This window comes from Pteropus alecto, unplaced genomic scaffold, assembly GCF_000325575.1.
Source record: "Pteropus alecto unplaced genomic scaffold, ASM32557v1 scaffold103, whole genome shotgun sequence".
Classification (NCBI taxonomy): domain Eukaryota; kingdom Metazoa; phylum Chordata; class Mammalia; order Chiroptera; family Pteropodidae; genus Pteropus; species Pteropus alecto.
In genome coordinates, this window is record NW_006436288.1 from 1015634 (window position 1) to 1037872 (window position 22239).

The 22239-nt window shown below is 40.8% G+C and overlaps 1 protein-coding gene and 1 pseudogene across 1 annotated transcript; one reads left to right on the forward strand and one right to left on the reverse strand.

Annotated features, from left to right (window-relative positions):
* Window positions 1–283: 283 nt before the first annotated feature.
* Window positions 284–7334, reverse strand: GPRC5D (G protein-coupled receptor class C group 5 member D). The gene is made up of 3 exons (XM_006912633.2): window positions 6421–7334; window positions 1483–1539; window positions 284–347 (listed from the first exon to the last, which is right to left on the reverse strand). The coding sequence occupies exons 1-3, from the start codon at window positions 7313–7315 to the stop codon at window positions 340–342; spliced, it is 960 nt and encodes a 319-aa protein (XP_006912695.1). The 5' UTR covers window positions 7316–7334; the 3' UTR covers window positions 284–339.
* Window positions 4171–4300, forward strand: LOC112480370 (annotated as a pseudogene).
* Window positions 7335–22239: the final 14905 nt, after the last annotated feature.

Genomic DNA, 22239 nt, shown 5'->3' on the forward strand with positions numbered 1-22239 from the left:
GCAATTTGTTCTAGCGTTGCTAAGGGAGGGAATATTTCAGTTATATGAAGAAATAGACACGTAGTCAAGGTAGGGTAGCCAGCAAGATTGTAATCACACTTGAAAAGGCAGTCTTCTAATGAAGGATCCAGATGAATGGAAAGTACCAGGAAGAAGAAAAGGAAGAATGAGCCAATATTTTGTTGGCAGCGTGACTCTGTGAGCTCCCCAGTGGCCCATCGGGGCTACATTAGGATGATCTTCTGGGTTTTCACTACTTGTGTTTCCTGTGGACTTTCTGATTCTGCCTCTTGCTGGGGGCCTAGCATACCCCATGGGATGAAATACTCTCGTGTGGGATCAACAGTCTGAAAAGGGAGAAATGCCATCATGAACTTTCCAAGCCAATACAGGAGATATTATCCCCCAGAACTGTGTTTGAAATATTACTATTTCACCATCATTTAACCCTTTGTTAATTAAAAAAGGAAAAGAAAAAAATTGAGCCTATACATATCAGAACTTCTTTACCATCTTTCCTCCTAGCCATTAATAAGAATCTTTTTGCCAGATTCTTGAGTAGCTGATCATTGGAAATTGAAAGTAATCCAAGAAATTCTTGGAAGGGATAATAAAGATTTTCCCATTGTGTAAATATCCTCCAGAGAGTTAATTACAGCAAATGACACAGCTATGTCCTGGTCTGTGTGTCGTTCCAGGAAAAGAGAAATTCTCAGATAATAGTCCAGAGGGATTAGCCTAGTTAGAGTTTGCCTATTGCAGTACAAGAACAGTCTGAGCATGACTTTCACTCTTGGATTTTAGTTACTTCTGATCCTCATAATACAAGAATTGTGTCCCATTGTGGTATTTTTGGCTGTCTGGATTTGTGTGTCTTTAAGGCACTGTGGCACAAAGGCACATTACCTTCAGTTCTACTCAGAAGTGCTCCTGTTTTTGCATGGCAGGATTAAAATTGGCACACCCATCTGGGCATCCAGATAATGTAACAGACCTAGCCCAGCACTTGGGGCAGCCTGGGCAGCTGGAGCTAGACAGTGACTCAGAGGCAGCCAATGTAGCTCAGGGTATACATTTAAACAACCAATACTAAAAACAGTTCCAACACTCATACATATTTACAATCCCCCATTGTGCCCAAGGCAAAAAGTGGTGAGCTTGTTCCTCTTCATCCTTAAACAAACCCTTGAAGATGCCTTCTCTTTCCACTCCCCTGCATCAGAATGTATTGTTGATGGCAGTGGCACTGGAGTTGGGAGGGGCTCGGGTGGAGGCAAAAGGCATGACTTGCCTTTACTGCACTGCCCTGGTGTGGTTTAATCTGGAGCTTAATGGCTCAAGCTCCAGCTGCCTGTAGGGATGACTCTGCCCTGCCTCTCCTCTCAGGTCATTAAAAGCCATTGGAGATGAAGCCTGACTGCTCTCCTGAGGAAGGAGTGCTTGCTTTGGCCCTCCTTAGTAAACATAGATGAGCACATTTACCTGCAGCTGAATATGGAGTTAATGCTATATCTTCCTCAGCTCCATCTCTGTCTCGGGCTGAAAGCCAAAGGAGGGAAGGGCTGGGTTAGTGTCAGAGATCCACCTGGGAGCAGCACATGAGGACTATAAAAAGACTCCATGGCTTGCAAAGAGGCTCTTGACCCTTTAAAAAGGCATTCTCTGTTGAGGCTGTTCTAAAAAAAAAAAAAATCTATGGTTTAAAAAAGAGTGTTTTTAAAGCTTATGAGGAAGGTTGTGTATGGATAGCGTTGCATGTTCAGAAGCTCATCTGTGTTTAGTAATTGAAGAGGCTGAAGATTCATCATATCACTCTCTAGAGAAAGAGCACTGGCACTGGGTCAGACAGAGCCTTTGCTTTCTCAGAATTACCGCATGACTATGGGCATCTCACTGTCTTCAACAGCAAAATAAAAGGCCTTAACTAGATCATCTCTAAGGTTCCTTTAGGCTTGATGGTCCACAAATTTTGATTTGATATAAAACGCTGGGCATAATATGGAAAAATCCTTAAAGACAATTTTAAGCTTTCATGGAATATCACACATGTGGTTCTTTGTTTAATGCCTGTCTCTGCAACAGGACTAAGCTCTATGAAGACGGGAGCTGTATTTGTTTCTAAGGCCAAGTCCTCGCTCAATACATATATGTTGTTTGGTGGCCACAGATATAGATGTGACACTAGTGTTCACATTTTGTGGCTCTAGCATTGGAGCAGGACGGCTCTGCTCTCACACTGGTTGGCTGTGTTTCTAGGGCTGTGTTACCAGTTCCTTAAAGCTTTTGTTGCTTTTGTTTCCTGATGCGAATAAAAGGGATCATGATAATCATAACGATAAATCTATTTCATAAGGTTGTTTTGAAGATTAAATCAATTAATATATATAAGTTCCTTGAAATAGGTAGGGCATGATATATAGAAAACGCCATACTGCTATCCTTTGTATATTATTATCTGTGGAGGTGCTGGTGGTATAGTTATAATTGATGTGCTGATATCTTCCTCCTACTGGTATTTTTTAAAGGGGTTGGAGCCTGTGAAATATAAAGTGCTCTTCTTTTCAACATTCATCCAACATTCTCAGGAGATCAGATCATAAATTAGAGAAGCCTTATTCTCCAGCTTTAGTTATTATTCATGAATTTACCAAAAGGCTGAGTGTTCCTCTCCCTTATGGTATGCAATCTGAGTTGAGTAAGAACTTACAGTTATATGTGGAGGAGGCAAGGACATGATAACCATCATTTAAAAACCAGGAGCCTGAGCTGCTAGAGGCGGTGGAGCTTGCTTTGGCCTCCAAGTTGCTAAGAAACTGAGCCCCAAAGCCAGGGTGTATGGGGCCAGATCCTGCACTCTTTCTAAGGCCCCATGCCTTCCAGTTATCTCTTGTTCCCTGAATCTTTGTGAATGTCATTATCCTTGCCTTATCTGTCCTCAGACCAAACAAGTCCTGCCCAGATTCACTGTCTTCTCCTCTGTTTTATATCAGTTCTCTGTGACATGTAGCTCTTGAGGGTGACAACAGAGTGGTTTTGCAATTCATTCCCATGAAAGAGCAAAACTCACAACCCCTGACACCATTCAATTTGAGTTTCTTGTAGTAAGGTGGGTACCTTGAAGAAAAAAATGTTGAGAATTGTTAAAAAGGGCTATGTCCAGCAAAAGTTGGTATTTGCTATAATGAAAACTACCTGAAGGTCTTACATTTGCAGAAACATTTTTCTCTTGGTTCAAAGCATTTTACAGTCATTGACCCATTTTTGTATTACACAGACTCATTATTTTTGTCTTAATATCTTCAAATAGAATCATACCAGGTGTGTCTGTACACATTCAAACACTAGACAGAAAAATGCACCCCCCACATCTTTCTTCTAGCAAACTTTATATAGCAATATTTGAATTAGTCTAAAACAGATAAAGCAGACAATAATTAGAACAGCTTTCCAGTTATAAGAAAAAAAGATTTATGGCTGATAGTCTATTATATTTAAGATCTCTGCAAATTATATCATATTTAAAATTCTCAGTTAAAAGAGCAACTAATTTTAAAAGGACAATCAATATATAGCTTTTTAGAAACACCTTTATATCATAGGGCACAGAATATTTATACCCAATCATTAGATGTCCTGTAGTAACATGCCTGATTGAATTTTCATTCTCCATCCAGATGTTTGTATATCTTGGAGTTAAGTCCTTAAGTCACTTCAGAGAGATAAAGCCTAATCCTCTTTTGAAAGACTCTTAGGGAAATGGAGTCCTTAATCTCCTTTGCTGATTTGTTTTAGTGTTTACCAACTCTTATTTTCATATTTAATCTAAATCCCTCATGCTTTAATTTGAGCCCATTTCTGAGAATTGTCTTCAGTTGGAGAACAGAAACTAACAGGACAACAGCCTCTTGGAGAGAGGTCTTTATATATTAGTGAAATTCCTTGCTAATCTTCTGGTTTTACTTCTCTTTCAGTTAAATAATTCTGTTGCCCCAGCAGTAAGTCAAATAATTATGTGACTGGAGACACAGCTACAAACAGTATTAATCATAAGAGTCACATGACAAATGCATGTCTCAGGAACTCAAACAAAATATCATTTTTTAATACAGAATTCAGAGAGCAAGAACTTCAATAGTCTATGAGAAAGGCACATTAAGAACTACCATCTCAGTCTACAGCCATGCCACCCTGAACGTGCCTGATCTCATCTGATCTCCGAAGCTAAACATGGTCGGGCCTGGTTAGTACTTGGATGGGAGACCACCTAGGAATATAGGCATTAAATCAGGTGCTATAGGCATTAAAAGAACTACTATCTCAGCTTCATTGCCTTAACTTTTCCACATTGGTCTGATGCTATAACCCTTTTATCATCTTTGTGGTTTCCCACTGAAACCTCTCCAAGTTCCCCACACATCAGTGGATCCCAGAACTGTGAGGGATATTCTTGTTAGAGAATGATAATGGCCTGCTTGTTCTTGCTGACCACATGTCTGTTTATACAGTATGGTGATTGTTTCTTGAGCAAATAAAAACAAAGACAGTGGTAAGCTGCTTTCTCACTGTCAGCTCACGACCTACAACGCACTTAGGATTTTTCAAGTAATCGTTATTATACTGTACTGGCCTGGCTCTTATCTATTTTGTGTCTGTATGTTTTTCCTAGCTAGATATAGTCCTGTACTTTTTACTATTTTAATCATTCTTCTAATATTTGAGATTTGTACTTTTTTCAGGTGACCTTAATTCAGATTCCATTCTCTAAGCTTAAGTTTCTGGTTATTAGGCCCAGTTTTGGAGCACGATCTATGTATTCTTTACTACACTATTGATTCCTGTCCCCTGCCTCTCCCCCCACCCCCTATATCAAACTACATTGACAATGACTATTACTGGGCAGGCTATTTCCTGCTCAGAAATAGATTTTCTAATCATGCTTAAGTAATAGGAATAGTACCAGGAAACACTGCTTTTGTGAACACTTGCTCTTCTATTAAGACACAACTTAGAACACTTAAAATACCTGCCTAATATTTTTTTGGCTTTGAATATTGATCATTACAAATCTCAGTGTGTTTTGCATTATTAAGAAACTAATAACTTTTTCTGTCTTCTTTCTTTCTGATTTTTGTTTCCTGGAAACATAAAATAACAATAAAACAAACATGGAAAGTTTTATCCTATCTGAGAAATAGTTTCAGGAAGGATTGACTCTACAAATCTGCTACAAACTTCAGTGATCTGATTACACATTATCAACAAGCAACTGTTATAAGAAGGATACATAGTGTTGATTTCCGATTCTCTGTCAACTGAACTGAAAAGAGTTAATGGATGCATCTATCTGAACAGGATTTAATTTGAATGTGTAATTAGTCATAGATTATAGCTCAAAAAAATTGTATGCACTTAAAAGGAAAGCTTCTGTGAATTTTTTGAGCCTTGGGAAGATTGTGTGTGCTATACAATATATAAAATAACATCATTTTTGCACATTAGAAATAAATTGTGAGTAATCAGATGCCTATTAAGACACAAGAATTGAAGTAACACTATATTTGGTTATAAATAATAGGTCAAATGTTTCAGAATGGAAATAATGAGTTTTGACATATTTCCAGATGACTGAAATTAGCCACTATTTTCCTCAGGTTGTTAGTGTCCAAGCTTCCTTAGTGTTATAGATGATATATATTTTTTTCTTTAACAAAGTATAGTCGGGTGGCTCGGTATTACTTTATATAAAGATAAAAATATGACCTAGAAATTATGAAAATGTCACATAAGCGAGTTGTACATCTGTGCCTTCACTCAGGATTCTGCTTTAATGACACTTCATGGCACTTTTTGTAAACCTTGAAGAGTTTCAAGCAGTGAATAGTTTGAAAAGTAGAAATTCAGAAGTTATTGGGCTTTGTGACTTTAACGAGGTGATGAATCCTACAAATCAGTTTATTATGATGTTTGAGCAAATTAGCTTTGAGACTTAAATTTTAAAATGTCAATCACTGCTGCCAGGATTGACTTGTGTACTTGACAGCCCAAATATCTGGACTTAGCATTATATGTCATGCAATTGCATGGCCCAAGCCTAATTTGAGACTGGTTAACTCATTTTATAGTGGGAGCCTTTCTTTACCCAGCGTGAGCATTCAGAGCCTCACCCACCTTACTTAAGGTCTTTGATTTATTTCTGTCTTGGTCTTGTTCCATCAATATTTGTATTTTGGAAGAACCGATTTTTCATAAAAGTTTAACCTTGATTCTGGGTGTCTTCATCTCCACGCATGAACTATTTAGTCATACACTAAATTCTGACCATTCCTTTTTGTTCCCTTTTGGTTCATCCTGTTGCCCGATTTCTCTCTTGTTTCTCCCACAGAAGAGCCTCCCTGCTCCCTGAATCCCCTGGGAAAGTACCTCTTGAGCATTCCTGGTTCTCCACTCTGAAGGTGCATTGGTAGCCTGGCACCGAGCCGGTGTTGTCTTGTGAAGGGCACTCCTGTTTACACGATTTGTAGAGAATGCAGAGCTCAGGTATGATGTACAGCAGCAGGAAAACCCATGCATTGGTGACCAGGGCAATGCAGATGACAGGGTCATCCCACTGCGGCTGATGCTGGAGCTGTGGGTTGCCTTTCAAGAGCATAGAGATCCACGCCACCCAGATAATGATGGAGATGAGCATGGTGACAAAGATGAGCCTTCCATGCTGTTTCCAGTTCTCACACGGGCCACATAAGGTGGTTTTGGAGACGAAGAATGTGAGGATCATCAGGAAAAAAACGTAGACCAGGAGTACGACAAAGTCCACATTGAGCTGACAGGGTGTCATATGTACAAACATCATACCTCTGGTCATCATGAGAGTCACATACTCAATGGCAATGATCGTCTGCAACAGGCTGAAACCAATAGCAATGCACAGAACTTTTGTCCAAGAGAAGGAGACTCTATCTCGGACGAGCTTCACCAGGTTGCAGGCATGAGCCAAGAGGCATGAGAAACAGAGAGCAAAGAGAACCCCAAAGAAAAAGTAACGTACAGGGGCAGTTTGCTGATTGAGCTGGATAATGAAGGCAAAAGCAAGGCCAAAGAGCCCCAGCACACTCAGGAGGAAGAGGAACTGGGTGGGGAGGACATTCCACACGCCACAGTCTCGAACCTTTCGCATGAGGAAGAGAAATGCCAAGAGCAGAATAATTGTAACCACTATGCCAATTATTGCCAGGCACTCCAGGACAATGCCCCATGGCCCCTCTGTGTCACAGAGGAAATAATAGTCCCCAGTGGACTCGACACAGTCCTCATACATGATGACTGTAGGTGGACCTCACGAGAATGGACTTCTGTTCCCCTGCAGGAAAAAGATGTGACAAATGTATGACTTTACATCTATTCTCAAGAATGCCCGTCAGGGTATTTGCAGGGCACTATAATACCTCTCAGTTCTAAACGGAGACACCTGGACAAACTGAACAAAATAGCTCAAAGCTATCCAACCCTCAAAACTATCCTAGCTCCTTCCTGTTGGAAAAAGCAGAATAGTCTCTGCTTGGGGGCTCCAAATAATTCATCCATTTCCATGTCACAATTTCCGCCAAGGCTTTTTGAAGCCTAATGCAGAATCTCTTTTCATAAAATGGGGGTGTGAAACGAGGTTTGCGAGATTGATGAGATTCCAGTTATATCAGGCTCCAGAACAAGGGCTGTCAACATTAATGGATCGTTAAATCATTTAAGACACTGATGCACTGCTTCAAGTAGACAGGCAGGCGATTTTCCCCAGTAATTCTAATGACTGTTCTTTCTTTTAATTCAAGTCAATTCAGTGCAACATGTTACTGTAAAATACCTACTAATTGTTCATCAAAGAGTTATACAAAACAGTCCCTGCCTTTTAAATAACTTTTCGGACAGTTTCACACCAAAATCTATGTCTAGGGGTTGCCTAGGAAAAAATTCCACATATTCATTTGGAAAAAAGTACCTTGCAATGGCATACTCCTAGCTCTATTCCTCTTCAGTTATTTCCAAGCCAGATGAATGGAGTGACCCAGGTTTATACCTGAGGGCATGGCCCCTTCATCTTAACTTACCTTCCCTGTGTCCACTCTGGAAGCTGAGGCTGTGGTGGCTGTGAGGTTGTAACTGCCAATGAGTAAGAAGGAGACAATCTCAGCTTCTTTATTCTCTCCTCGAATGGGCGGAAGGACTGGAGGCCCTCACTCAGATTCCCGCAGTGCCTATAAAAAGAACCGGAAGGTCAGAAAGACACACCTATTCCAGTTTCACAGCAACTTTTCTACAGAGATTTCTTTGGTGAGGACAATTATTTTCCATTCTACTGCTACCTAGAGGCACCTTGGCCTTAGGGAGGTCCGAAGGGGGTGTGCATTTAGGAGAGACTGTTTCGTCCCTTTATACTCCAACATGTTCTGGAAGCTGTGAGAGGTCCCCAGTTGGCTTTACGTAAGGACGTTTCATTCTGCTTTTGCCTCACCCTCCTAAAAAGCCATGTCCAGAGTTTTTCCAACATTTTGATTTTAATCATAAGATCCAAAGGAGCACCCATTCAACAAAGGAGTAAGACTTTTACTGGGCCATAAAGAAGGGTATGTACATTAAAAGAGCCAGTGGTTGGCAAAATTGTGAATTAGAAGAAATTTGTCTTCCGTACTCTACGACTCTCTTTTCCTCTCTTTTGGAAGCCTTTCTTCAGGCCTTGGATGTCCATCAAGTATGGGCTTTGGTGTCATTATCCTCTGTCCTTCTTCTCCTCATCCCCATCAGAATGAACTTGTCTGGGTCTCATTCCATTGGGTCATTCTTTGGGCCCAAGATAGAACACAGAATTGAAAGTTACTAGCTGACAGTGATATAGCATATTCCTTTTCTCCTGTGAGATATAATAGAGCACACAATTCCGTGTCCTCCCTATACTGACTGTGGGTCTCGCCCTACCCTTACATGCCTTCCCCTCCGCCCCCCAAATTACTCTTTGATTCTTTTTGTGGATATTGCATTTTAACAGAGGACATCTGAAGACTCCAAATTGGTACCTGTTAGTCTGGTTTCAAGTCACTTTGCGACCTGATTCTATTTTTCTTATCCATCCGTATTTCTTTCAGCTCTCCTGGCCCTGAGGTTTATCTGGGTTGGTTTTCCCACTGCCTCACAAGGAAACAAGCTCCTGTCTGCTTGCCTTCTCTTAGGTGTTGTTCCTGACCTAAACTGCATTTGCTTTATTCCTATTTATCCTTTGCACTTTATTCTCATTGATCCTGTTTCCTACCCAAGTGCTTTCCTTGCCTCTGAGATCCAGCTCATCTTATCTCCTCTATAAGCTTTCTCGCTTTCTCCGATCACTTGAGCCCTTGTTCATCAACTCTCACAATGAACTCAACAACACGAGGGTCCATGCTGTTCAAAATTACGGAAACCATATTTTCTGCCTATATTATTTGCATTAATTTATTAATAAGTAAAATAATAAGCAATTTTAAAAATAATAAGTCTCATCCCCTTGATTAGATTTACAGCTGCTTGGGGGTCAGGTTCCACATTTTACACCTCCCTCATAGCACGTGGCCCCGAGTGAAGCACCTCCTAAGTGGTGGACGGAATGTTTAATTGAAGGACTCTGATGATTGAATTCTGGGCCTTGTGAAGGTTCTTTGCAGCAGTGTGGTTTACCAACAGATGCAAGTAAACCATCTGCAAGTAAGTCAGGACCTTAACAAACCCCAGACAAAGTCATTCTGTCATGGGGTTCTATCTTTAGGATGCCCTGACTTTAAAAAGCCATTCCTTTTCCTTTGAGAAAAGAATATTCTAGGGAGAAGAGTCCTCTCTTTGCTTACTTTAGGGTAATTGAGGTCACACTGAAGCTGCTAAAGCAAATCTAAAGTTTACATTGAAAGATAAAGGGATTTTCTAGATGATGAAATGTGACATTCATGAGAATTCACTCAAAAAGCCCAGTGAGTGGTTAAATTGCTGTCAGTAGAACGACAGAGGATTTCCCATTTAATTCTTCCAAGGGAATTATTTTGGTGACCCCTTCCGTCCTGCCCCTCCCCCGCCTTCCAGCTTGTTAGTCATGGTCATTCCTCCCTGTTGACATTCCGCTGATCTTGTCTTTTTAGGAGAGTCCTCTTGACCCCAGATGGCTCTGAGGCAGGCGAATTAATGGGTTAATGACTACAAAGCCCTTTGAGCAACTTAGATAAAAGAACTTGTCTCAGGTACTAATTATTGTTATTTAAAAATCTGGGGTTATGGAATTAACCCATCTGCTGCCAGGCCTACACTCATCTGCCTCACTCACACCTCATTCCTTTGGCTTTTATGTGGCAACAGCATCACACCAAACAGTTCAGATATGACTTTGATGAATCAAAGTATATTGATTACCGAGTCCATTAAAAATGGAGATAAAACAGTCAATAGGTCAAATGCCCTTTTTTGAAACATCCATTTGTGTTATTTCTTTCTTTCAGAAACAGAGCTGGAGGAAATGTGAGAGGTCACCTAGTCTAACCCTTCCATTAATGATTAATAATAAGGAAGCTAACACTGTTAACATGAGGAATTAAGTAGTAAGGACGCAGAGGCCCAAAGAGATGGAGGAATGGCTATACCTAAGGTATGGAGTGGTAGAGGAGACAGCCAGGGTTGTCTGACTCCTGGCCACATCATTGCTGCCATACCAGGCGACCTTTCGTGATACGTCCCATCTCAGGAGGACAGGCCCCAAAAGAGAGAAGCCCTTAGAGATGACATGTGGGTCGTGATCAGAAAAAAAAAAAAAAAAAAAAAGTATGAGAGTACATCAGATATTCTTCATTCTGCAGCAAATCCTGCAGCTGCCATGCCTGGCCGTGTGAGAGGGTTGTGTTGGCAGGAATAGATCATTTGTTCTCTTGCTCACTGGCATTTCTGAGGCTGCCTTCGTGGGGGTGCAATCAGTGCAGTTGTTCAGAGCTCTCCACTTGGAAGAGTTTTGTGATTGGAGTTTAATTCTCTGTGGTCACCGTCTTGAAATTCTTAATGATTTTATCTTTGAATTTGTGTTTTGTAAGTGAGGTCATGTGGGACAATGAAACATGTGTTGGAAGCTTAGAGCCTTGGCTCACATGTGATGGTGCCTCCCATTGCCTCCCTGCCTCCCGGGGACAAGCTCTCAGCCGCTTACTCCATGCCACCACATAGTGCTCTGGGTTACCCAGCCTCCCCATTTTGGCCCCTGTCCCATGACGGCTGCCACACTCCACCTGGCGTCATCTGTCTACCATGGGTTGGGTGGTGGCCCTTTGGAAAGATGGGATTGACTACCACGTCTAGGCAGGGTGCCACACTTTCATTTGTACTGGGCCTGTAAATTATGTAGCTGGCCCTGGGCACTTCATTCAATTTTTTGGTATATGATGGGTAATTCGATCAGTATTATATCAGGATATTAACATTATACAGTTGAATCGTATATTAACATAATGTACAGTTGGTTGGAAAAAACCTCTGTGTTTTATCTGGATCAGCAAATTGTCAGGACTCTCAACTGGGTGTCATTAATGAATGTTCGGGGTATTTTTTGGAAGGGAAGTTATCTGATATTTTTTCCTGTTTGTGACTATTATAACATTTTAATTGAATTAGTATACATTGCTCTTTATATTGGGCTGTTTTATCATTATTAGAAGAAAGCAAATAATGTGGAAAATATACAGGTATGTTCAAATTCAGCTGCTGGATCTGGAAGTGTAGATATGACAATATTGAGAAAAATGTTGACTAATAAAATTTTTTATTTGACTTGCATTATGAAAAGGAAAAATAGATGTAGGACCTTATAATAAATATTATATAAATGTGATTTACTAAAATATGCAAAGCTTTAAAAAATGATAGATGACATATGATTTATAATGAAACTTTTACAAATGAAAACAAAATCTTCAAAATTAAAAACAAACCTGGGGAAACAACATGATGTCAGTAAGCCCTTCATATGTTTCCAAAAATGAATACATAAATGTATCAATAATTTCTAAGTTGTCATCTACTATTAATAAAAACAACTTTGTAACATTCTATTTCCCAGTATATTAGGTACAAGAGAAGAAATGGGTCACACAGCTGCTAAGTAATCTTTTAGGTTGTATGAAATGGCACATATGATTTTGATGATAAAATGATGAATCAGTTGATAAATTTAAAATTATACCTCTTAGTATACCATAATATCAAATCTGTACTATTGCAGAACATAGAAAAGCAACTTTTAAAATTAAAGTATGATTGACGTACAATATTATATTAGTTTCTAGTGTACGGCATAGTGATTTGACATTTATATTCCTTATGATGTGATCACCACAATAAGCCTAGTAACCATCTGCAACATAAAAGTTATTATGATAATGTTGACTATTTCCCCTATGCTGTATGTTACATCCCACGACTTATTTGAGAAGCAATTTTTAGCATGATTATAGTTTGATATAGATTTTGTGATTCAACTTGATAGAAGCATTGATGTTGTAAGTTGTCAATACCTATAGTTAGATCAGATATGGGTGATAAAATTTTATAGAACATATTTTTGTTGTTTAGCTTTACTCACAACTAGATTAGATATAATCTCAGAGTTGGAAAAGTGTATTTTTGATTCAATATTATTTGAACTGGAAAAATCATAAAGGGATTACAAGCTTGGACAACAAACACAACCAGAAAATATGGCAGTTATTAAAAATTGTTCCAAATGGTTAATGACAATGGTTTATTCATCATGAAACTTTGACACCTAAAGAAATTTTACTTGAAACTCATGAATTTATTGAAATCAAATGAGCTGTGAATGAGCAAAACTTTTCGAAATATTTTGTTCAGATGTTGGAGCTGACCATATCCGCTTACTATACCTGGTGAAATTCCTGGTTGCCATAAGGTAAAATACTAAGCTAAGCCTGGTACAAAAACTCAGAAATAAGATTTGGATTTTTTGAATTCAAAACTATCTCATTTGGCAAATATTTTTGGACATAGTATTCGGATACTAAAGTGCATATTTAGATGATTTTTAGGCATTTAGGGAGAAAACTGTGATATACTTTATATGTCAAGCACACTAAAGTGTTCCAAAAGACATGACAGTTTTAAAAAAATGGCTGTAATTATCTGACATTCTTCCCATTAAAAGATGGGGTTGAATTCCTCTCCACTTGAATCTGGGCTGGCCTTAGTGACTTCACTCTTGTAGCCCATAAAACGTGGTAGAAGTGATGATACATAGATTCCAAGACTAGATCAAAACACGCCTTGTAGCTTCTGTTTTTGGTCTCTTGGAATACTTGGTCTCCAGATGCTTTCTCCTGAGACACAGCTGCCATGCTCTGAGAACCCCGAGCCACACACCACATGTAGGTTCTCTGGTCAACAGCACCAGCTGAGCCCAGCCTTCCAGCTATCCTCGCAAAAGCACCAGATATGGCAGTGAAAAAGTCATCTGTGAGATGAATCCTCTTGTTCTAGCTGTTCAACTGAAACTTCACTGAACAGAATTTATGTACATGTCTATATGCGAGAATTATTTTCATTGCTCTAAGTTTTATATGAGTTAACATTTATTTCTACTCAGTTCTAAAAAGCCTAGTCAAAGCCAAAGGCACACATCTATACAGCATCAGATAATCCTAGAGGCACCAGCATTCCATTGACTTTGGATATTTATTCCAAATATCCAATATGTGTGTGTGTGTGGTGTATGCTTGTACTGGTGTTTCTGATTGTAGGTTGGGACAAAAATAAAAGGTTTGAAAAATGCTAGTCTCATCAAGTGAGGTCTGGGCTGGGCTCTGACTTGGGTTTAAGTATCAGCTCTGAATTTGATCTCTGATCTTGGACAAGTTTCTTGATCTCTCTAAACTTGAATAAATGTTTCTGCTTCCTTGCGGGTATGCTTACATAAAGGAAAAACTTTGTGATTTTTGTGACAGTTGGGTCTGGGCTGAGTTAAAGAGTTAAATAAGACTGTTTAACCTAGAAATACTACTAATTTTAAAGGATTTTTATACCTTAAATAGTGACATAGGAACTATTCAAATGATAAGTCTACACAGTAAAGTAGCCCATATATTTACTTTTAGAGCCTCTCTCTAGAAATATATTATTAGCATTAATTCATTCATTATTTTGTTTGTTCTTCTAATGACTTTTTTTGAACATCTATTTTGTGCCAGCTTCTGTGCTTGTGCTTGAGATAGCATTTCTAATGAGACTTAGGTCCCATTACCTGTAGTATTAGAGTTGCTTATAGACTAGGGTGGGTGGAGGTTAAACAGATAATAAAAACATCAGAAAGTGCACCAGAGAGGCAGGCAGAGAAGGCCTTTCAGAGGTAGAGGTGTCTAAGCTGAGGTAAGCTTTGTGTAATGAGGGTAACAGTGCTCTGGACAGAGGAAACAGCCAAGATGAAAAATGAAAAGTAAGTGAGTGTGGTGAGGGCATGAAATGGGTGAGAGAGGAGGAGGGTCCTAGAGCTTTGTATTTTAAGGAGAATGGATGTTATTCTGAGAGTAATTTTATTATATTTAAGCTTTATGAATTATTTAATATAATTCATTATTCAGTTATCTAATACATCGTTACAGAACATCTATAATTATTTCTTGTGCCAAATGTGATGGATATAGTGGTGAACAAAAGAGACTTGTTTCTTGCCCTCAGTGAGCTTACAGTTTGGTGGTAGAGCAGTCAGTATAACAGCAAATAAAATTGTGTGTGTGTGTGTGTGTGTGTGTGTGTGTATTACCAATTGTGGAAAGTACTATAAAAGATTCTGCAATAGAGAATAAGGGAGTGGGGGTTCATCTTTTAGGATGAGTTAGGAGAACCTCTCTGCCTCTCTGAGAAGGCAATGTTTAAGCAGAGACCCAGGGAATGGGAGAGAGCCAGCCATACCCATGCGGAGTGGGAGTAAGGGCATTACAGGCAGAAAGGTCAAAATGAGCAGGAGCTCGAAGATGCCAACGAGCATGATGTGCTTGAGAAAGTGAAAGAAGGCATTGCATCTGCAGCAAGGAGGGGAGTAGCAAAGGATGAAAGTGGAGTAGTAAGTGGGGATCAGATGGTACAGGTACTTGAGACCAGTGGAGTTTGATGCAGCAGGAAACCATTGAATGACATTAAGCGGGAAAATCAATTGTATTGTCAAAAGATCAGTCTGGCTGCAGACTGTCTAACCTGCTAAGGGCCATGAGGCATTGGAGAATGGATTAGTCAGGGTAGGAAGCAGAAAGCTATCTCAAGAGTCCAGGTGAGATGATATGATGGTGGTATGAGCTTCCTAGGGTTGGGTGGGAGTGATGGAAAGAGCCAGTAAGGTTCAAGACACTTTGGAAGTGGGATCTCTGTCTTGCTGGTGGTTGGGAGACAGAGAATGAAGGAAAACTGGGTTCCTAATAGCCCCAAACCTGCTCTACCAGCAGCCTTCACAACTCAGTTTACAGTAAATCCATCCTTCTAGTTGCTCAAATCAAAAATCGTGGTGTCATCTTGAGTTTAGATAGTCTAACAGGAAATCCTGTTGGTTCTACTGTGAAAATATATACAGATTCTGATCACTTCTCACTACTTCAATGTCACTATCCGGGTTTATGTCGCTATCATTTCTTGTCTGCATTGCTGTAGTAGACTCCTGACTGGCTGGCTGCTTTCACTCTTGTCCTCTAACCACAATCCCCATCCTGTGTTTTTTACAGCAGGGGTCCCTAAGCCCCAGGCCTGGACCAATTCCAGTCCATGGCCTGTTAGGAACCAGGCTGCACAGCAGGAGGTGAGTGGCTGGTGCTAGTGAAGCTTCATCTGCATTTGCAGCCTCCTTTTAGTGCTAACATCACCACCTCAGCTCCACCTCAGATCATCAGCATTAGATCCTTATAGGAGCACTGGTCTCTGGTGCTCCAGAGGTTGGGGACTGCTAGTATGCCATCAATACAGCAGCCAGAGGGATCCTTTGAAAAGTCCAGTTGATCATGTCATTCTTCTGCTTAATATCCTGCAATGGGCCTCTCCATTTTCCACAGAGGAGAAGGCAAAGTCTTTAAAGGGGGCTCGAAGGACTTAAATGACCTGGCCCTTCTCATTACCTCTCTGACCTCATCCTTAGCTCGCCTCGTTTCAGACTCTGACCAGTTCCTCAGTCGCAAGGCTCACCTTGTCTTGGGGCCTTTGCACTGGCTATTTCCTCTGCCTAGAATGTACTCCCCCCAGGAATCCACATGGCTAACTCGCTTACTGCCTTCAAATCTTTGTTCTCGCTGAGGTTTTCCTTGACTGTACTAGTAAAAATTCCACAGCACCCTCTCTTATCCTATATTCTCTAACACTTTCCATTTTCTTATCCTGCTTTACTTTTTAATTCTGCTACAGCATTTATTACTTTCTAAAATAGAATGCAATAAACAATTTTTTTATGTCTATTGTTTACGACCTATATCGCCTACTGCACAAGGGCAAGGGCCTTTGTTTACTTTTACATATAATTGCCCACAATGATGTTTGGCATATAATAGAGGCTTGATATATATTTGTGAAATGAATGATGAGAAGGAGTCAAGAATGTGTTAAGCCAGAGAGTGGAGCCCAACACCACAAACAACCGTGGGCTGAAGCATGGTTACTGGGGAAGACTTAGAGGCAGAGGGTCGGCACGATGCATTTGGTCTTCCAAACTCTCATTCTTGGCCAGGCATGATTGCAGGCACTGTGGGTTTGTGCTCCAGGAGCGGGTCCCACTCTGTCCCCCCCACCTCTCCATTTTAAGTAAGAGAAGTTGGGAGGAGACAGGAAACAACTGGCCAACTGATCAAGTTAAAATGGGGGTTGGGAATGCCCTTGCTGATAAGAAAAGATAATAGCTGTACAGAGGAGGGCCGTCCAGAATCTAAGGAAAATTTGTCTCTCTTTAGCATGATTTCCTGTTTTTTTGACTTGAGCGCATAGGTGAATGGTGGTGCTATTTAGAAAGACGAGGATGATTGAGGGAGGAAAAGGTTTTGGCGATGGGAGAGTCTGAACTAAGAGTTCAGTGTTGGACATGTCAAGTCTGGGATATCTGTGAATTACTTGTGTAAATATGTCCAGTAGGTCAGAAGATACATGCATCTGGAGATTTTATTTCTGCCTTTTTGTACTTTTCTTTATCTGCCAAGTTTCTGTTGGCATCCTAGACATGTACCAAGCTGGATGACATAGAGGCAGACAAGCTACTCCTCTACAGGCTACTCCTCTCCATCCTCATTTCTCGGTGTTCTTTAGCAGTTGCATGAAATAAACACATTTATTCATTTATTCCTTCCATAATCATATACTGATCTTTTGCTGTGTATTGATATTCTGCTGGGAACTGAGAATAGAAAAATGAATGATACTAAATATCAGCATTTAAGAAAATCACATCTAATTGGGCAGATATGCTGACCAATAGTTGAGATTTATGCACTCTGAGGTATGTGTAACTTGAAGAATAAATTAATACTTTCACCTCCCTTCCTACCAGAAAGAGACTCTCTCCAGAAGAGAGTGGATCTTATCAATTCCTTGTGAGCAATTATTTCAAAGCTTTTGTTACATCTTTGTAACAAAAGAGAGGGACTGTTCAGTGTATGTCTCAGCGATGGACCGACAAATTTCCTAGTTTCTCATGAGGGTAACATTTTGAAAGGAGATGGGATGCAGAAAAATAATTAAGTCAGGAAGAGAGATGGGCTAGAAATGAATACTTGGGAGTCACCAGGACATGGGTGCTCACAGAATGCGTGTGCATGATCTGCATCATCATCGATGGGCTCATTTTGGAAGTGTATGCAGTGATGCGATGTGGTAATAGAAGATAGAGTATATTCTCCAGGGAAAACCAATATTTAAGGGCTGGGCAGGGAGAGGGAAGCCTATGAAGGAAGTAGGGAAGTAGTCTGAGGTAGGTGCACCTGGAGAATGACAGGTCACAAGTGCCAAAGGAAGAATGTAAGGAGGTCTCAGTGTCAAACGGTATAGAGGAGCCATCTAACTTGATAAAGACCAAAATGCATCTGCTGGACTTTGTGAATGAAGATCCATTTCAGAGGAAGTAAATGTTGATAATTGGAGTGAATGAGAGGAAAGGAAACAAACACTTTGTGTGTAAAATTTGTAAGGCAATCGGTGAAGGAAATGAGAGAACTGAGGTGGTACCTGGAAGACAAGGTAGAATTGGGAGATTTTTTTTGGTTTTGATTGGAGAGCATTAAGTATGATTATATGTTGAGAGGAAACTGCCAGGGAAGAGGGAGAGACTGAAATCACAAGAACAGAGGAAAATAGAATGGAATTCCTAAGAAAGCGAGAGACCTGGCCCCCAGCACAGGTGCCAAGATGGAAGGTGGGACATCTCATCTTCTTAGGTGGGAAAAAAGCCAATGATGGTATTCTCCAATGGCTACCAAGTCTCTCTTTTAGGAGTGAAATCTACTTATTTAACTCTACTTCCTCCATGAAGCCCTTGAAGAGACATTCAAGTGCTGAAGTTTCCTCTTGATTCTTAGAATGGTTGAGCCTTTGCTGGACTCTGCTTTATAGTTTAGTCCCCTCCCCCCGCCCCCCCAAACACACTCTGCTCACATAGCAAAGACCACAATCTGGTAGCCCCTAAGAAAGAACTCTAAAACGAGAGCGGGACAGCATGATCACAAACATACATTACATATTCAAAAGTTTTTCATAAACATTATTTAAGGAGGGGCAATAGTCCTGTGTTAGTATTGGTGGCATAAGACCTTCTTTTAGTTGAATTTTAATCTATAGAGGGAGAGGGAGAGAAGACAGACGGCTGCTGATCTGACAGGTGGCATATAGGTGGCTGACGGCTACTTGTGCTATTTCTGGAGTCTTAAGTTCACGGAGTTTGTTCATCTAAATCCAGGCAACAGCATATACCCTAGGGACATAGGGATTATATCACTGCCACTTTGGCTGAGCCTCAAAATAAATTATACAGGGAGGAGGGAGCATCCACCCAGTGTACTCATTTGTAGAGTCACATTCTGTCTCATTTCCTTTCTTGCCAGTCAAAGAAACTAGAAATTGAACTGTGTGTTTAGTAGTATTTTGTCCTGGAATTAAACTGCCTGAGTTCAAATTCTGGATCTGTCATGTACCCTCTATGTAACCTGGAGCATGTTATGAACCTGCTTGAGCTTTCCCAGTTCATCTGTAAATGGAGTAGAGAGGACAGTGCCTGTGCTTATCTCATAGGGGTGATGTGTCGAATAAAATGGAAAGAGTTTTCATAGTGCCTGGAACATGGTGAATGTTCAGTAAATGTGAGCTATCGATATCTCTTAACTAATCTACATTAATATGACTGAGCATCTACTGTGCCCATATCCTTGTGCTATGGGGTGATGTGGAGACGATAAATCACAGAAGAAGAGGGGTGTAACTGGAGGGATCAGGGAAAAATTCGAAGATTCTTGGGCTGAGACTCAAAGATGAGTAGAGGATGGATAGGCAGGCATGGGGGGTTCTAGGTGTGAGAGCAGTGAGAGCAAAGGCTTAGAGCAGGGAGGTGGGGAGCACCTAAGGGGAACCAGAATTTATCGCCATGCTACTGGAGGATGATGAACCCAGGAGAGAGGATGAGGCATGATATGAGAAGAAGCTGGGGTTTGAGCCTTCTCATAAAATGACTTTTTGATGAGGGTCTAATTAATTCACTTCCAAGTAAAACTTAATTCAAGTTCTACCTGAAGTTTGATTTGAGATAGCTTTACACAGAAAAAAATATACTGTCATTTCCACCTGGCATGAACTGATTCTTGATTTTGCATTTGTGGATATTGCTTGGTTCTGTCCCTAAATTCCTTAAATGATGGCTGCTATAGAAACAAAATATATCTAAAGAAAAAAAACTAGAGCTAGTCAAGCATATAGATTCAAAAGCAAAATCCATGGCATTCAACTAAGCAAATACCCATCAGTGTGGCATGCTATGAAGCTTTAATTACGGTGCTCAAGATCAAAGTGACATTACTCAAGAGTGGAGAAGCCAAATGTAAATGAAGGAGGTCTTCCTTAAACAAGAGTTGGTACTCCCTTGGCTCATCGGCTCATTGAGCATTCCACTGTATTCATACACACAGTCACCTGATGGCCCTTAAACATGCACATGAGCAGAAGAGTGTGGTATTGTGATACACGCAGGACAAAGTTTACTGGGTGTTGCTATCGTATGTACAAAGCTATTAAGGCCCCAGGAAGACATCTTCTGGCAGGAGGCAGGGTGTCCTTATATAAGCAGTTCTAGAGAGACTGCAGCCTTAAGCCTGTCATCCCAAGCATTAAACCTAGAGCACGGTATTTGTTAATGTCCGTACTCTACTGTTGACTGTTTTCCAGCTTAATCATACAACAAGCTAAAATATTAGCCATATGCTCTGTTCTAGATCCTAGGGAGAAAAGGAGTGAGATGGAGCCAGAGGGTCTTTTCATCAACCTCTATTTTGGGAAAGATACTGACAAAAGAATGGATTGGAGTTAGGCAAAGAAATGGCTTTACTAGTCCATACATTGGCAGTTAGCAACCCTGGTCTCTGTCATTCTGCTTTTCATTATTTAATTTAATCCAGAATGAGAATAGACAATTTATTACCCTAGCTCCTATCTCTCTCTCTCTCTCTCTTTTTTTTTAATCACTGTGTCAACACCATCCATCGCCCCTATATCCTCATTGTGGGATAGGGGACTGACAACCACTCCTCCCTTCTTCACCTTGGGGATACTCCACCGTTTTGGATTCAGAGAGGGAGAGAGGGGAGGTGGGGGAAGCAGGAGACACTGGCAAGAAAGGCAGCAAAGTGCTCCTGAGATATTTGCATTGACTCAGAAGTGAGAATGTAGAATTTAAACCTTTAATATCTTCTGCAATCTTGCCTCAATCCATCTCTCCAACTATCTCTCACTCCTTACTTTCTCAAACTCTTGACTCTAGGTATACAAATCTAGTCATTGTCCCCTTGCAGAAACCACTGTAGATTAAACTGCCCCAAAGCCATTCTGAATATTATTCACCTTTGCTGCTCTCTACTGTAGAGGCTGGAAAGCCAAACACTTGCCCCATCTTTGTTCCAGGTATGGGTGGCTCTGAGTGTCAGTTCTGGCCTATTAGATGTAGGAAATATGCTGGGGTGGGGGGTGGGTGGGAGGGAACTTCTAGGAAAGCTTCTGTTTCCTCATAAAATGGAAAAGGTGCAACTGATACAGCCTTTGCTTCTCTCTCTCTTTTCCTGCCTTGAACACGGATGAGATGGCAGGAGTTGCATCAGCCATTTTGTAGACATGAGGAAAATATTGATGACATCCATTCTTATTATCTACAGGTTAGGTTTCTCTTTTTAGCATCAGATTTATACTTCTAACTGCCCATGAGATAGCCTCACGTGGATGCTCCACAAGCCTAAATATTCTTTTGTGGATACTGCTCCCGTCAATCTGTTCCTTACCTGTGCTGCCCATCCACCCTGCCCAAGCCCAAATCCTGGGCATTGTACTTGACCTCTTTCCCCTTACCTCACTCACCTGTTGCTCACCAAGTCCTGTTGATCCTTTTCCTTCCTCCAGACTGTCCGCTTCTCCTCCTCCCCACACCATGACACTAATGTATGCCTCCAACATCTCTTACCTCGAGTCTTGTGATTGGTCTCCCTGCCTCCAGTCACATTCCTTTCCAAACCATTTTCCATGCTGGGGACAGAATTTTCCTTCAAACATGATGATATCATGTTCCTGCTATAAGCCGTTGACTTACTTGTCATTTTCCTTAGGATGAAATTCAAACTCCTTGACATGATCCGTGACTGCAGTTTCGTCTTGGCCTTGAATCCGGTGTGTGAGCCTATGGGACCCTCAGCCCCCTCATCTGCATGCAGGGATCATGACAGTACCTCCCTCACAGAGTGTGTATGTAGAACACATAGGGTGCCTGTAAGGCGCCTAGTATAGTGTCTCACGGGTGGTCAGGGCTTGGTAGCGTGTGTACTTTCCCACTTATCATCAGAAACAGGCACAGCCTCTTGGCGCCAGGAAAGGTGATGACATAGCTCCCGTTCCTCTCTTTAACGAACTCCACTTTATGTCCAATGACAACCCTATGTGGTGAGGATTAAAGCTCATTTTTGTGCTTCTTCCCTCATGAGCACC